This window comes from Bombina bombina, chromosome 1 (genome assembly GCF_027579735.1).
Source record: "Bombina bombina isolate aBomBom1 chromosome 1, aBomBom1.pri, whole genome shotgun sequence".
In the NCBI taxonomy this organism is placed as follows: Eukaryota; Metazoa; Chordata; class Amphibia; order Anura; family Bombinatoridae; genus Bombina; species Bombina bombina.
The window spans coordinates 1500757502-1500773806 of NC_069499.1; the positions used below are offsets into that span (position 1 = coordinate 1500757502).

A 16305-nucleotide genomic window follows, 5' to 3' on the forward strand; every position below is an offset into this window, starting at 1 on the left:
TAACATTTTATAGTAAACAGTTACATATAACTTTAAAAAAATGTATGATCATTTCTTTTTAGAATATCTTTATTTAAAAAGTAAAATATGAATTGGAATGATAATATGTATTGGAGAGCAAAAATGACCCCAATACACATGAATAAATTCACAATCTAACATGCAGGATCAAAACTTCCCAGCATCCTATGGGCTATTGACTGCATTATCAATTAACATACAATTTATCTCAGATGCAGAACTGTTCTAGACAACACATATGATTCTTATATTTAAATAAATTAAGTAATTCATGTTATTTTCAAATGTGTGCACTATCCACACGTATGGCTTGTGGGTAAGTACATATATGTCGCTTGTTGTGTTCATATTTGTTTTTTCCACAATAATGTCTCTTAAAATTTTAAACACAGAGGTAAAGTCTCACTAGGGAACCACAAGCCATGCAGTTCCAGAGTAGAACACTGTCAGAAGTTGATGGGTACTAGCAACTGCCTTCCTTGATTGGATCTCTTTTCTGTCCTGTTCTGGCCTTTACTTATGTGTTTGTGTGAGTCAAACATTCAGCAAGCTTGAGTCAGCAATGGAAAAATGACTCTGAAAAGCTAAAGAATGTCATTTTTGCATTGTATGTTTATAAAAAGGACATTTTAATTCATTTGGCTAACTTACCCTTTATTACATGAATAAGTAACCCAGCTTTGAAAGTTGATTTCGGTTTGATTTATCTTCCCATTTTCTAATGGACCAGGGAACCCACATCTTTTTCCTGCATGGCAATAAAATAGAACAACATTGCTTTACAAGTGGAACGAGCATTCACTTAAAGTGATAGAAAATCCTAGCTTTTGTGAAACACTAGGATTTACCAGTGCAGCAAATAAAGGGGACTTGTAGTCGTAGGGGCCTATTTAACAAAGGTCTGTCGGACCTGATCTGACAGTGCGGATCAGGTTCGACAGACCTCGCTGAATGCGGGGATCAATACGCTCTCCGTATTCAGCATTGCACCAGCAGCTCTTGTGAGCTGCTAGTGCAATGCCGCCCCCTGCAGATTTGCAGCAGGGGGGTGTCAATCAACACGATCGTACTCGATCGGGTTGAATTGCAGTGATGTCTGTCCGCCTGCTCAGAGCTGCAGGCTCGCCAGAAACACGGGCCCTCAAGCTCCGTCCGGAGCTTGATAAACCATGAAGTATAAAATACTTCATGCTGAAAGTTCCTTCATTTGTCTACAGTGTTCGCTGCACTGAGCCCCTCAGGCCGCCCACGGCAGAATGCTATTTTATCATTGAGGTGATCTTAGCCAATAGCGTGCTAGAGGTGCGGCATAATGCCAGCTGGCCCGCACAGGTATTGGCTAAGAGGTGTAAACGTCACCTCAGTGTGGCGAACACTGCAGACAAATAAAGGAACTTTCAACATGAAGTATTTTCATGAAAATGTACTGCTCACTACTAAATATATTTCATTACTCTCTCTAATAATACACCATATCTGCTGTTCCTAAAATATCTCCTGATACTCTGTGTATTTAATATATTTTCAAATCTTACATTCCATGAATTATTAAATGCATAAATGTTATTAAATCACTTGTAAAGTCTAATCTGTTTTTATTTAGAATCTAAGAGCTGTTTATTGCTATAGCAGTTTAGTTTATTTCCTAAGACGTCTCTGGAACCAACAGCCGTTGCTGATTGGCTAATCTACCTGTATCTATTCTTTAATGTTGTCTGTGTTCTTTTTAGGCACAACCTCCTCTTTAACATTTGTATTATTTTTATTCTATAAAATTATTATTAATTTTTTAAGATCACTTCAAGGAATAAGTATTTTGATTTGTACACATATTAATGGGACATTAAACTCAAGATTTTCATGATTCCAATAGAAAATACAATTTTAAACAACTTTCCAATTTACTTCTATTACATAATTAGCTTCTTTCTCTTGGAATCCTTTGTTGAAGAAGTAGCAATGCGACTACTGGGAGCTAGCTGAATACACTGGTTGAGCCAATAAGATGAGGCATATATGTACAGTCACCAATCAGCAGCTCCAGAGTCTACATTTTTCAGCAAAGGATATTAAGAGAACAAAACAAATGAGATAATAGAAGTAAATTGGAAAGTTGTTTAAAATCACATGTTCTATCTGAATCAGGAAAATTGGGTTTTATGTCCCTTTAATGATATGCAACGATCCATTACTTACGTCTGCATGTCAGTGTTGCATGATTCCATATACCAGCACTTAAGCAAAATGCCTGGATGGAGCCTTGGCTTACATAGCCGGGTAGGCACGAGTATACCACAAAATCTCCCATTTCATATACATTCTTCACAGGTTTATAAGTAGCACTTTGCAGTTGGGGTGGAATAGAACAAACTAGAAAATATAATTAACAGGTTAAAGAATAGTACTAAAGAAAATGAAGATGTGTATCTCAATGAATTTGTTATAATTGTAATATTGTGACACATTTGTTATAGTGCAGTCACAATATTATAACATATTCAGAACAGTGAGAAGTTATATCAGCAATAAATAAGTAAAACTAGAAAGTCTTCCAATACATTTTATAGAATTATACAATAAAATACATATAAATAAAACATTCTATACATATGTACAATATACCCACAACCCCCCTTAGCTTCTACAGGTGTATTATGATGCCCTAGTTTAACTATTGGGCTGAGTTTCGGGTGACACATGTAAATTGTATTGCCACACAATATAAGGGAGGCTGGAGCAACTATTTTACAGAAGATTCAATGGCCGTAAGGGGACATTAAACACTTTGAGATGGTAATAAAAAATGATAAATCATACATAGAAAAAAACATCTGCAATATAATTTCTTTATTTATTTGTCTCTTTTTCCTGTAGTTCAATTCTGAAACTGTGAGCATTTCAGTTCCTGTTAGAAATGGAAGTGCTGAACACTGTTATATTCCACAACAGCCATTGGCTGCCCTCTCTAGTAACCTATTTATAACAGTCACTAATTGGCCACAGCAGAGAAGGTAAGTTACAACATGGCAGCTCCCATTGTTTTACAGACACTAAAACTTTACACTTATTTTGTCAATATTTAAACAACTAATGAAACTTTAAAAAAATACATCTACATGTTACTCTCAGACTAATATTTTCTTTGAATGCATTATTCTATCTAGTATGTATTTAGTGTTTAATGTCCGTTTAATATGAGTAGGTCATGAATAGTCATTTGTGGCATATGGACTGTTTATTCCAAAGGTACAAGAGGTTGTGTAAAATGTTTCTTTAAAACAAATCAAACATCTAATATGTGTACACGTACAATAGCAGTTTGTTTGGGCAGCCTTAAAAGCAACATGCACAAATATGTAGATGGGACAGACTCCAATACCCAAAAGGATCCAACCTCCCAGAAGCCAGCAGGTAGCCAGGTCATGACACTCTGGTCCATCAAATCATTGCATTGTAAGTTGGTGGTCACATCTCTTACCATTTTGGACATTCCTGTTCAATATCATCTCTGATTTGCTATCCAGATGAGTTTGTTTGAAATTAAATCCCTTTTATGCTATACTTTGATTGATGTTTCCATATTAGGTTTTGTAGATCACCACACGTATAAGTTGTATTCATATCAGTTCATTACTTGGATAACACTACAGCTTTTGCATAAATTGGACATTTAATTTTAGATACCTCTGAAATAATATCTATAAGATTTTGAGGTATATTTAAATATTAGAAAATAATTTAATTCCATGTTTATCCACTGTTTCCTGATTTTCTTAAAACATATATATATATATATATATATATATATATATATATATATATATATATATATATAACTTATATCTCAGTATTATGATATACAGTTTCTACCTTAGCATGTAAGCTCATGAACCCTGCTATCTATCTTCATGCAAGGTGATCTACAACAGCTGGCAACTCACGGTCAGGGTCCTCTACGCATTCATCTTGTTTATGATTGCCTCTTATACATGTTTGTACATTGCACATATGTTTATAAAGTTGCAGAAGTGGAGCTCTACAAATAAATCCTAATAATAATACCAACACAGGACTGGGGGGCCGATTTATTAAGCTGTCAACCAGCTTATTCTGTGCGAGCCTTCCGGCTCGTCGGAATAAGGAATTAAGAAGCACCCCTTGCTAGTGGCCGATTGGCCGCGAATGTGCAGGGGGCGGCATTGCACAAGTATTTCAATAGAAATGCTTGCGCAATGGTAAATGCTGACAGCGTATGCTGTCGGAATTTATCGATGTGCGGCGGACATGATTTGCTACAGCGAATCATGTCCGCCTGCACATTGGTAAATCCACAACTAGATCTCAACAGAAATGGAGGTCTACCAACAGAGAGTATATTGGTTCACTATTTGAAAATTGGTCAAATTGGTTGGATGCAAATTAGCAGCCAATAGAAAGTGGTACAAGAAAGAAGAAGGCGCCACAATGGTGTAAAATCAGTGTGATCAGATAAATACACACGCAGATAACATTATACTCACAGAGTATCAGGCACTTGAGAAGTGCTACAAACGCCTGCTGGACCTTAAAAAGCCATCCAGGTAGCTCTCCCTTTAGCAATCAACACGGTCAGCTGGAAAACCTTCAATGGCTCTGTAAGTCACTGGTAACCACCACCCTGGTTCTGTTTATTGCACAAATGGTAAGTATCAAATAAGCTCCTTTCATAAAAGCAGCCACTTCAGTTAACAAACTTCACCATTGACTTACAGAGCCATTCAAGGTTTTCCAGCTGAGCGTGTTGATTGCTGATCAGAGCTGGGAATTATAGCCACAAAGGCAAGGACACAGCTAAATGATCAGCCTCTCTCAACTCTTTGAGAGCTCTTTTCTCTCTAGCCTTCCTCCTCCCTATTGCTCATCAGCCAATGAATCATTATGGATAGGTGTGACATTTCTCATTGGTTAAGCTTCTTGAACCATGTTGTGAGTTAATGTGTACCTAGACTAACCTAAAGTAGTGGTGTTTTTTAGGATCACCACTGGGTGGTAGGGTTGAGTCACAGTTACAGTGATTTTAAAGGGACTTGGAATCAAAAATGTTTCTTTTATGATTCAGATAGAACATACATTTTACAATAACTTTCCAATATACGTCATTCTCTTGGTATCCTTTTTTTGAAGAAACAGCAATGCACTACTGGGAGCTAGCTAAACAGGTCAGTAAGCCAATGATAATAGACATATGTGCAGCCACCAATTAGCAGCTAGCTCACAGTTTATGAGCCTACCTAAGTATCCTCCGTCATTCTCTTGGTATCCTTTTTCCACTGCATAAGTATATGCTATCCACTTTGAGATTTTTATTTCTTGATTGTATTATTTGTTTTTCACATGGAACATTGTATGTATTTTTGTTGAATCATTGTTTGCAATTAGCTCTAGGTGTTGATTATGCACTTAGGTCTTCATTTATTTGTTTGCACATATTTTTAAAACTATATTTATCACAATATCACATTATTGAGTTTGGCGCATCCAACATTATTTGTATTTATAGCAGCCAATGGTAGTTAGACTCAATAAATATTTAAGAGACACCATATGTGCTAAATGTATTTTCAAATTTGGATTGGAAAGAGGTCCATGGTAGGCTCACTATTGACGTAGTAGTCTTCTATTTTCCATTCCCCACACAGCAAGCGTTTGAACTATTTCTTCAAAATTTAGACAACTCTTAAACAGGAATTTCTGATGACTCATAATTGTTTTCTGTTTGAGCAGGTTTTTTATTTCCAGATATGTGGTACAGCTATGGGACCACAATTCCCCCCCCCCCCCATACAGAAACATTGTTTTTAGAGTGATGGGAGCTGTCCCACGTCTATTGAGAGAGAAAAAACAGCAAACAGGACATCACATTGTCCAAGAACTATATTGACAATCTAATTTCAGAAATGCGGCACTGAGATAGTCATAGATTTTGTGCAAGGGTTTGAGAACAATTATTTGAGAATTATATTTACATAACAGTAGAATAAGGTTTCAATCCTTTTTGGTTTTGAGTCTAAGGCTCACAAAAGATGGTATAATTGAACAATGTGTATATAAAAACAAAGGCCTAGATTACAAGTGGAACTCAAAAATATTGGCGCTATTGAGCACTAACACCGTTGAAGTTACAGGGACATAAAACGCAATTTTTTTCTTTTATGATTCAGATAGAGAATTTATTGTTAAAACAATTTAATAAAATGATACCATCATATCTAATGCCTGATTATCAGGTGTCTGTGTAGTGTATCCTCCAAACAAAAGGTTCCTTTGGTTAACCAGATAGGCAAGCAGCAAGATGGCCCAACGTATGCTTCTGGGTTAGCAAGTCAGCTGGAATATGAGATCGTCTTAGCCCAGGGAGATTTCAAAATCAGAGCAGGGAATTATAGCCACAAAGGCAAGGACACGGCTAAACGATCAGTCTCTCTCAACTCTTTGAGAGCTCTTTTCTCTCTAGCCTTCCTCCTCCCTATTGCTCATCAGCCAATGAATCATTAAGGATAGGTGAGACATTTCTCATTGGTTAAGCTTCTTGACTCATGTTGTGAGTTAATGTGTACTTAGACTAACCTAAAGTAGTGGTGTATTTTAGGATGACCACTGGGTGGCAGGGTTGAGTCACAGTTACAGTGACTTTAAAGGGACATGGAATCAAAAATGTTTATTTTATGATTCAGATAGAACATACATTTTACAATAACTTTCCAATATACGTCATTCTCTTGGTATCCTTTTTTGAAGAAACAGCAATGCACTACTGGGAGCTAGCTAAACAGGTCAGTAAGCCAATGATAATAGACATATGTGTAGCCACCAATTAGCAGCTAGCTCACAGTTTATGAGCCTACCTAAGTATTCTTTTCAGCAAAGGATACAAAGAGAATGAAGGAAATTGGATAATAGAAGTAAATAGGAAAGCTGTTTAAAATACTATGCTCTATCTAAATCATGAAAGAAACAATTTGGGTTTTATGTCCCTTTAAGTAAAGTAAATTTTTACTTTTGATACATTTGCGGTGTTCTAATATTTAATTATTTTATATGTCTAAGTCCCATAGTCATAACAGCATTAAGGTTAAAATGGGGTCTGGATTAATTCTTTAAGATATATATGTAGGTCTATATATATCAATGGAATACATATCTGCCTTCACTTATATACAGTATATCATTTCCAAATAATTTTCCATGTTATATTTTGGTGAGTGTATTCTATATAGTGAAATACATTAATTTTTATCTTATTAATTCCATTAGCAGTGCTGGAAATCCTAAATGTCTAATAGTAATATTGGGGTATCTCAAATGTTATAATAATTTATATCTTGTTTTTATATTTTATCTATTTGAGGGATTCAGAGTAAGAATTAAGTTCCATGGTTTAGAAGGATGTATTTATATATATATATATATATATATACTAAGAGACATTGGTAATTTCTAGTATTAGGCCACAGATTATTCGTTTGGGGTTTTATTGAAGTTAGTGATTAGATTTATATCTTAATGTGTGAGATGTGTTCCCTCACCTAGTGTGTTTTAACCCCTTAACGACCGAGGACATGCAGGGTACGTCCTCAAAAAAAAGGCAGTTAATGCCTGAGAACGTACCCTGCACGTCCTCGGTGTGGAAAGCAGCTGGAAGCGATCCTGTTTGCTTCCAGCTGCTTTCCGGTTATTGCACTGATGCCTCGATATGGAGGCATCCTGCAATAACCTTTTGAAGCCATCCGATGCAGAGAGAGCCACTCTGTGGCCCTCTCTGCACCGGAGATCGGTGGCTTCCTTCGTTGGTGGGTGGGAGCAGTACCGGGAGGCGGGTGGCAGCCATCGATGGCCCTGGAGATGTGGAGGGGGGGGCGGGATCGTGGGCGGGGATGCCCGGGGGCGCGCACGCGAGGGCGGGGGCGGCGCGTGCACGGGGAGGGAGCGGGTGGGAACCGCTACACTACAGAAAAAGGCAATCTGTTAAAAAAATGTAAAATAAAAATACGATCAATGAGGTGGTGGGGGTTTGTGGTGGGGGTTTGTGGTGGGGGGGGTGGGGGGTGTTTGGGGAAGCTACACTACAGAAAAAAAAACACTAAGAAAAGAAAAAAAAAGCCCTTTTTTGTGCAAGCTGGGTACTGGCAGACAGCTGCCAGTACCCAAGATGGCCCCCAATAAGGCAGATAGGGAAGGGTTACAGAGCTGTTTTGGGGGGGATCAGGGAGGTTGGAGGCTAAGTGGGGTCCTACACAGCAGAAGAATTATTTTTTTATTTTTTAAAAAAACCTAAACCCCCCAAAAAGCTTTTATTTTAGTACTGGCAGACTTTCTGCCAGTACTTAAGATGGCGGGGACAATTGTGGGGTGGGGGAGGGAAGGGAGCTGTTTGGGAGGGATCAGGGGGTCTGATGTGTCAGGTGGGAGGCTGATATCTACACTAAAGCTAAAATTAACCCTGCAAGCTCCCTACAAACTTCCTAATTAACCCCTTCACTGCTAGCCATAATACACGTGTGATGCGCAGCAGCATTTTGCGGCCTTCTAATTACCAGAAAGCAACGCCAAAGTCATATATATATCTGCTATTTCTGAACAAAGGGGATCCCAGAGAAGCATTTACAACCATTTGTGCCATAATTGCACAAGCTGTTTGTAAATGATTTCAGTGAGAAACCTAAAATTGTGAAAAATTTAACGTTTTTTTTTTTATTTGATCGCATTTGGCGGTGAAATGGTGGCATGAAATATACCAAAATGGGCCTAGATCAATACTTTGGGTTGTCTACTACACTACACTAAAGCTAAAATTAACCATACAAGCTCCCTACAAGCTCCCTAATTAACCCCTGCACTGCTGGGCATAATACACGTGTGGTGCGCAGCGGCATTTAGCGGCCTTCTAATTACCAAAAAGCAATGCCAAAGCCATATATGTCTGCTATTTCTGAACAAAGGGGATCCCAGAGAAGCATTTACAACCATTTGTGCCATAATTGCACAAGCTGTTTGTAAATAATTTCAGTGAGAAACCGAAAGTTTGTGAAAACATTTGTGAAAAAGTGAACGATTTTTTGTATTTGATCGCATTTGGCGGTGAAATGGTGGCATGAAATATACCAAAATTGGTCTAGATCAATACTTTGGGATGTCTTCTAAAAAAAAATATATACATGTCCATTGATATTCAGGGATTCCTGAAAGATATTAGTGTTCCAATGTAACTAGCGCTAATTTTGAAAAAAAGTAGTTTGGAAATAGCAAAATGCTACTTGTATTTATGGCCCTATAGCTTTCAAAAAAAGCAAAGAACATGTAAATATTAGGTATTTCTAAACTCAGGACAAAATTTAGAAACTATTTAGCATGTTTTCTTTTTGGTGGTTGTAGATGTGTAACAAATTTTGGGGGTCAAAGTTAAAAAAAAGTGTGTTTTTTTCCATTTTTTCCTCATATTTTATAAAAAAAATTATAGTAAATTATAAGATATGATGAAAATAATGGTATTTTTAGAAAGTTAATTTAATGGCGAGAAAAACGGTATATAATATGTGTGGGTACAGTAAATGAGTAAGAGGGAAATTACAGCTAAACACAAACACCGCAAAAATGTAAAAATAGCCTTGGTCCCAAACGGACAGAAAATGGAAAAGTGCTGTGGTCATTAAGGGGTTAAGGCAACATATTATATGTATTAAATGACCCAGCATTCCTGGTACATCAGATTCCTGTATTAAACATGTGACTTATTCTAAACATAATTTGTTAAGCATCTTAAATTGAGCATATTGGCTCAGCAATCCTTATTTCATAGTTGGTATTATGTACTGGGTATCAGATATACATTATAATATATATAAAAAAACAGCTGATGCACAGACAATGTCAGATATTATCACAAAAATCTGTATGCAAATGACATAAGAACAATACTCTCCTTATACAGTGGACTGCTGCCTTCTTGCAGTCTTTCCCAATAGACTGTACTGAATATCATTGTGGAATATAGATGGCGCAGGCCCTATAGAATTCTTATTTTGGTTCCTTGTCTGACTCTGCAGATCTCTAATAGTAAAGGAGAAGGACTTGATGTGTTTGTAACCATTAAGTAATAATAGTGCAGTATACTCACTCCATAAATTCTGTGCATTCGACCCGTCTTGTGAGAAAACAGTATCCGTTGACAAAACACAGCCAAACTATGGGTAAAGGGAAGAATATTCTATTTGTAGGGTGATAGAATACTCTGTATAAAATACAAGTAGTAACTTACTCCATTAGAGATCAAAGTCCAGTGCAGTCACAGCAAACAGCACGAAAAGCCAAATACTGAATAAAAACAAAGCTTTAATATAACTCAACGCATTTCAACGAATAAAATCGTCTTTTTTCAAGAGCAAATTAAAATCAAGTGTACAATTGTACAAATACTGAATAAAAACAAAGCTTTAATATAGCTCAATGCATTTCAACGAAAAAAATGGTCTTTTTCAAGAGCAAATTAAAATCAAGTGTACAATTGTACACTTGATTTTAACTTGCTCTTGAAAAAGACGATTGTATTAGTTGAAACGCGTTGAGCTATATTAAAGCTTTGTTTTTATTCAGTTTTTGGCTTTTCATGCTGTTTGTTGTGACAGCGCTGGATTTTGATCTCCAATGGAGTAAGTTACTACTTGTTTTTTATACAGAGTATTCTATCACCCTACCAATAGAATATTCTTCCCTTTACCCATAGTTTGGCTGTGTTTTGTCAACGGATACTGTTTTCTCACAAGACGGGTCAAATACACAGAATTTATGGAGTGAGTATACTGCACTATTATTACTTAATAGTTACAAACACATCAAGCCCTTCTCTTTTACTATTAGAGATCTACAGAGTCAGACAAGGAACCAAAATAAGAATTATATAGGACCTGCGCCATCTATATTCCACAACGATTATAATATATACCCACATTAACTATGGGTAGTTGGTAATCTCAGAATTATACACTGGTACATTTATACAGTACTGATGCACATTAACTACATGAATATTATATACACAAGTTACTTCATGTAACATCTCACTTCCCATGATTAGATTAATCATTAAAGGGACATTGAACCCACATTTTTTCTTTTATGATTCAAACATTTTAAGCATGACATTTTAAGCAACTTTCTAATTTACTCCTATAATCAATTGTTCTTCGTTCTTTTGCTTTCTTTATTTTAAAAGCAGGAATGTAAATCTTAGCAGCCAGCACATTTTAGGTTCAGCACCATGGATAGTGCTTGCTTATTGGAGGCTTACATTTACCCACCAATAAGCAAGCAAAACCCAGGTTCTCAACCAAAAATGGTCCGGCTCCTATGCATCACATTCCTGCTTTTTAAATAAGATAGCAAGAGAACGAAGAAAAATTGATAATAGGAGTAAAATTAGAAAGTTGCTTTAAATTGCATGCTCTATCTGAATCATGAAAGAAAGATTTTGGGTTTAGTGTCCCTTTAAGAATTCTTTCCCTTTTAAATTATTACGCAGACCATGTGTCTGTCCTTTGTTTACTAAGCACGGCTGGGGTTCCATTCACGTGTCCCGGGTTTGAACAAATTCTGGCCATTTTTTTCCTTTCCCAAGATGAACTCAGCATGGGTCCTTACTGGGTTAGTATTATAAATCAATAGCTTTGATGTATCCAGTTAGATAGGACATTTGGCCGTAAATATACAATATGTAAATTAATATGTTATAGCAGAAAGGAAGAGGAATTTGGAGACATGAGATCTGGAATGATGTCAGTAAATGGTTCTGTGTCAAATGGTAAATTCTTTTGATGCAAAGTTCAAAGTTTTTTGCTCCTACATACTCAGCAGGAAGCCTTGGAGCTTAGATGTTTACAATTTGTCTCTACCAAATGGTATTGTACATTAGTAAATGTTATATTCCAATGTGAATTTTCTGTATAAATGAGTTTTCTTGTATGCGAATGTAATAATTCCTTCTCATAATAGCTTATGATTATAGAAATATAGAAAAGTCCCCACAAATGATGTAACTCCAGTTATACTAATACATAACTTGAGCACAACACATAACTCACAACTTGTAATATGAGTGATATTTAGCTCGGCCGTGCTATCCATTGGAAATATAGGGCGCACTAAAGAAATGTGGGCTGCACAAAACATTTTCTGGTAATTCTTTTAAACATTCACTTGTAATACCAGATTTTGCTATTCATAGAGCGAGCCTGTGAAATACATGGTACACCCTGTACTAACAATAGTGCTCCCCATGTAATATGGGCCAACATCAGGTAACACAGAGGTGGGTAGACTAAACCAGGGGTCAGCAACCTTAGCACCCAAGATTTTTTGGAACTACATTTCCCATGATGCTCAGATACACTTTAGGCTGGCTGAGTATCTTGGGAAATGTAGTTGCAAAACATCTGGGGTTCCAAGTTTGCTGACTCCTGGACTTAAGTATAATTGTTCCTGATTGGATGATTATACCACCGAAGTCAACTTCCTGAGTTAAAGGAGAGAGGCTGTTCCAACAAGACAGTCAATAAAGATAAAAAATATAGGAAAAACTATGGATATAACAACTCTCCTAGTGAACATAAGGGGTACCAGAAAGAAGCAAATTAAAGAAGTAATTATTGTCACTGATTATAGTGACCAATATACATAAATATTGCTCATAAGCACTTCTCATTGCTAGAAGCTGATGGAAAGTTGGATTAATTAGTAGAACAAGGATGCAGATGTTCCTAGGGGATATGGTTGAACCATCACAGCTGAGACCAGACAAGGAGACAAAACCCTCCCAGTAAACATTTAGGGTTGTGTGCCTTGTGGTGTGAGTGCTTAAATACTAAGTCATACCTCAATTGTAGAGGAGAAATTAATCTTCCTCTCCAAAGTAAAATGTTTTGGATTTTCAGATTAGGTACCATTAGGGTTGAATTCAGAGTATGATTTAATCTATTGTTGGGAATAATTTTACATTTTGAAATGTAATCATTAACAAAACCTATAGGATTTATGGGATTCTTTATCTGAATGAACACAATAAGAATTAATTTGTACTTTTTATTATACTGTTGGAGTGGTTGATATTTACTTAAAGGGTAAGTTCTGTGTAAAAAAATATACTTCAGCTGTTGCTCAGCTGCAGGTAAAAAAAAATAAAAAATGAAAAAATGAACAGCAGCCAATCAGCATCAGCAGTGCTGAGGTCATGAACTTTTTTACTGTGATCTCATGAGATTTCACTTAACTCACATGAGATTTCATAGTAAACTTCCTTAAACTGAATAGGGAAATAAGATGAGTGTGCACATAAGCTCACTCCCTTAGCTGTCCCGGGACAGACATACTGATTTGATGCTTAGAAGTCCTTTACAATGGGATGTGGTTACTGAGGAATTTTTTAGATAAAATATCTTTCTTTTTTACATAGAGATGTTCAGGTGATATTTTCTAGTCAGCTTTTTACAGCTATGCTGCATCACTTTCAAGTTTTTCAACATTTGGGTATCATGGCCCTTTAAAATTAAAAAAAGCCCATAAATCTGCCCAATATTTTTTTTTCTAACCTTAAGAACATTTTGTTATCATTCATGGCAATATAGTAACTTATTTCTATAACAGGTTGTGAAGGGTTTTTGTGAGTTTGGAGTCATTACAGCCCAAGTTGTCTATTATTGCAAAGTTTATATATCTAACGGCTAGATTTAGAGTTGGGCGGTAGCCGTGAAAACCAGCGTTAGAGGCTACTAACGCTGGTTTTTACCGCCCACTGGTATTTGGAGTCAGTCAGGAAAGGGTCTAACGCTCACTTTGCAGCCGCGACTTTTCCATACCGCAGATCCCCCTACGCCATTTGCGTATCCTATCTTTTCAATGGGATCTTTCTAACGCCGGTATTTAGAGTCGTGGCTGAAGTGAGCGTTAGAAATCTAACGACAAAACTCCAACCGCAGAAAAAAGTCAGTAGTTAAGAGCTTTATGGGCTAACGCCGGTTTATAAAGCTCTTAACTACTGTGCTCTAAAGTACACTAACACCCATAAACTACCTATGTACCCCTAAACCGAGGTCCCCCCACATTGCCGCCACTCGATTAAATTTTTTAACCCCTAATCTGACGCTCCGTACACCGCCGCAACCTACATTATCCCTATGTACCCCTAATCTGCTGCCCCTAACACCGCCGACCCCTATATTATATTTATTAACCCCTAATCTGCCCCCCACAACGTCGCCGCCAGCTACCTACAATAATTAACCCCTAATCTGCCGACCGCACCTCACCGCTACTATAATAAAGTTATTAACCCCTAATCCGCCTCACTCCCGCCTCAATAACCCTATAATAAATAGTATTAACCCCTAATCTGCCCTTCCTAACATCGCCGACACCTAACTTCAATTATTAACCCCTAATCTGCCAACCGGATCTCGCCGCTACTCTAATAAATGTATTAACCCCTAAAGCTAAGTCTAACCCTAACACTAACACCCCCCTAAGTTAAATATAATTTAAATCTAACAAAATAAAATAATTCTTATTAAATAAATTATTCCTATTTAAAGATAGATACTTACCTGTAAAATAAACCCTAATATAGCTACAATATAACGGATAATTACATTGTAGCTATTTTAGGATTAATATTTATTTTACAGGCAACTTTGTATTTATTTTAACCAGGTACAATAGCTATTAAATAGTTAAGAACTATTTAATAGCTAAAATAGTTAAAATAATTACAAAATTACCTGTAAAATAAATCCTAACCTAAGTTACAATTAAACCTAACACTACACTATCAATAAATTAATTAACTACAATACCTACAAATAACTACAATTAAATAAACTAACTAAAGTACAAAAAATAAAAAAGAACTAAGTTACAAAAAATAAAAAAATATTTACAAACATTAGAAAAATATTACAACAATTTTAAACTAATTACACCTACTCTAAGCCCCCTAATAAAATAACAAAGACCCCCAAAATAAAAAAATGCCCTACCCTATTCTAAATTTAAAAAGTTCAAAGCTCTTTTACCTTACCAGCCCTGAAAAGGGCCATTTGCGGGGCATGCCCCAAAGAATTCAGCTCTTTTGCCTGTAAAAAAAAAACATTCAATACCCCCCCCCCAACATTACAACCCACCACCCACATACCCCTAATCTAACCCAAACCCCCCTTAAATAAACCTAACACTAAGCCCCTGAAGATCTTCCTACCTTATCTTCACCATGCCAGGTTCACCGATCCGTCCTCCGAAGTCTTCATCCAAGCCTCCGAAGTCTTCATCCAAGCCCAAGCGGGGGCTGGCGATCCATAATCTGGCTGAAGTCTTCTATCAAGCGACGGCTGAAGAGGTCCAGAAGAGGCTCCAAAGTCTTCCTCCTATCCGGGCAGAAGAGTAGATCCGGACCGGCAACCATCTTCTTCAAAGCGGTGACAAGCGGCTCCATGTTGAAGACCTCCGGCACGGATCCATCCTCTTCTTGCGACGTCCTAAGTCCGAATGAAGGTTCCTTTAAGGGATGTCATCCAAGATGGCGTCCCTCGAATTCCGATTGGCTGATAGGATTCTATCAGCCAATCGGAATTAAGGTAGGAAAATTCTGATTGGCTGATGGAATCAGCCAATCAGATTCAAGTTCAATCCGATTGGCTGATTGGATCAGCCAATCAGATTGAGCTCGCATTCTATTGGCTGATCGGAACAGCCAATAGAATGCGAGCTCAATCTGATTGGCTGATCCAATCAGCCAATCGGATTGAACTTGAATCTGATTGGCTGATTCCATCAGCCAATCAGAATTTTCCTACCTTAATTCCGATTGGCTGATAGAATCCTATCAGCCAATTGGAATTCAAGGGACGCCATCTTGGATGACGTCCCTTAAAGGAACCTTCATTCGGACTTAGGACGTTGCAAGAAGAGGATGGATCCGCGCCGGAGGTCTTCAACATGGAGCCGCTTGTCACCGCTTTGAAGAAGATGGTCGCCGGTCCGGATCTACTCTTCTGCCCGGATAGGAGGAAGACTTTGGAGCCTCTTCTGGACCTCTTCAGCCGCCGCTTGATAGAAGACTTCAGCCGGATTATGGATTGTCAGCCCCCGCTTGGGCTTGGATGAAGACTTCGGAGGCTTGGATGAAGACTTCGGAGGACGGATCGGTGAACCTGGCATGGTGAAGATAAGGTAGGAAGATCTTCAGGGGCTTAGTGTTAGGTTTAT

At 37.4% G+C, this 16305-nt stretch overlaps 1 protein-coding gene across 1 annotated transcript in view; it reads right to left on the bottom strand.

Moving 5' to 3' along the window:
* The window catches only part of APOH (apolipoprotein H), a 145490-nt gene that overhangs the window by 100505 nt on the left and 28680 nt on the right, over window positions 1–16305 (bottom strand). The window contains exons 2-3 of the mRNA XM_053721465.1: window positions 2218–2391; window positions 673–769 (exon numbers count right to left, since the gene is read on the bottom strand). Of these exons, the coding sequence (XP_053577440.1) occupies window positions 673–769; window positions 2218–2391 (271 nt within the window). The remainder of the gene's footprint in view (window positions 1–672; window positions 770–2217; window positions 2392–16305) is intronic.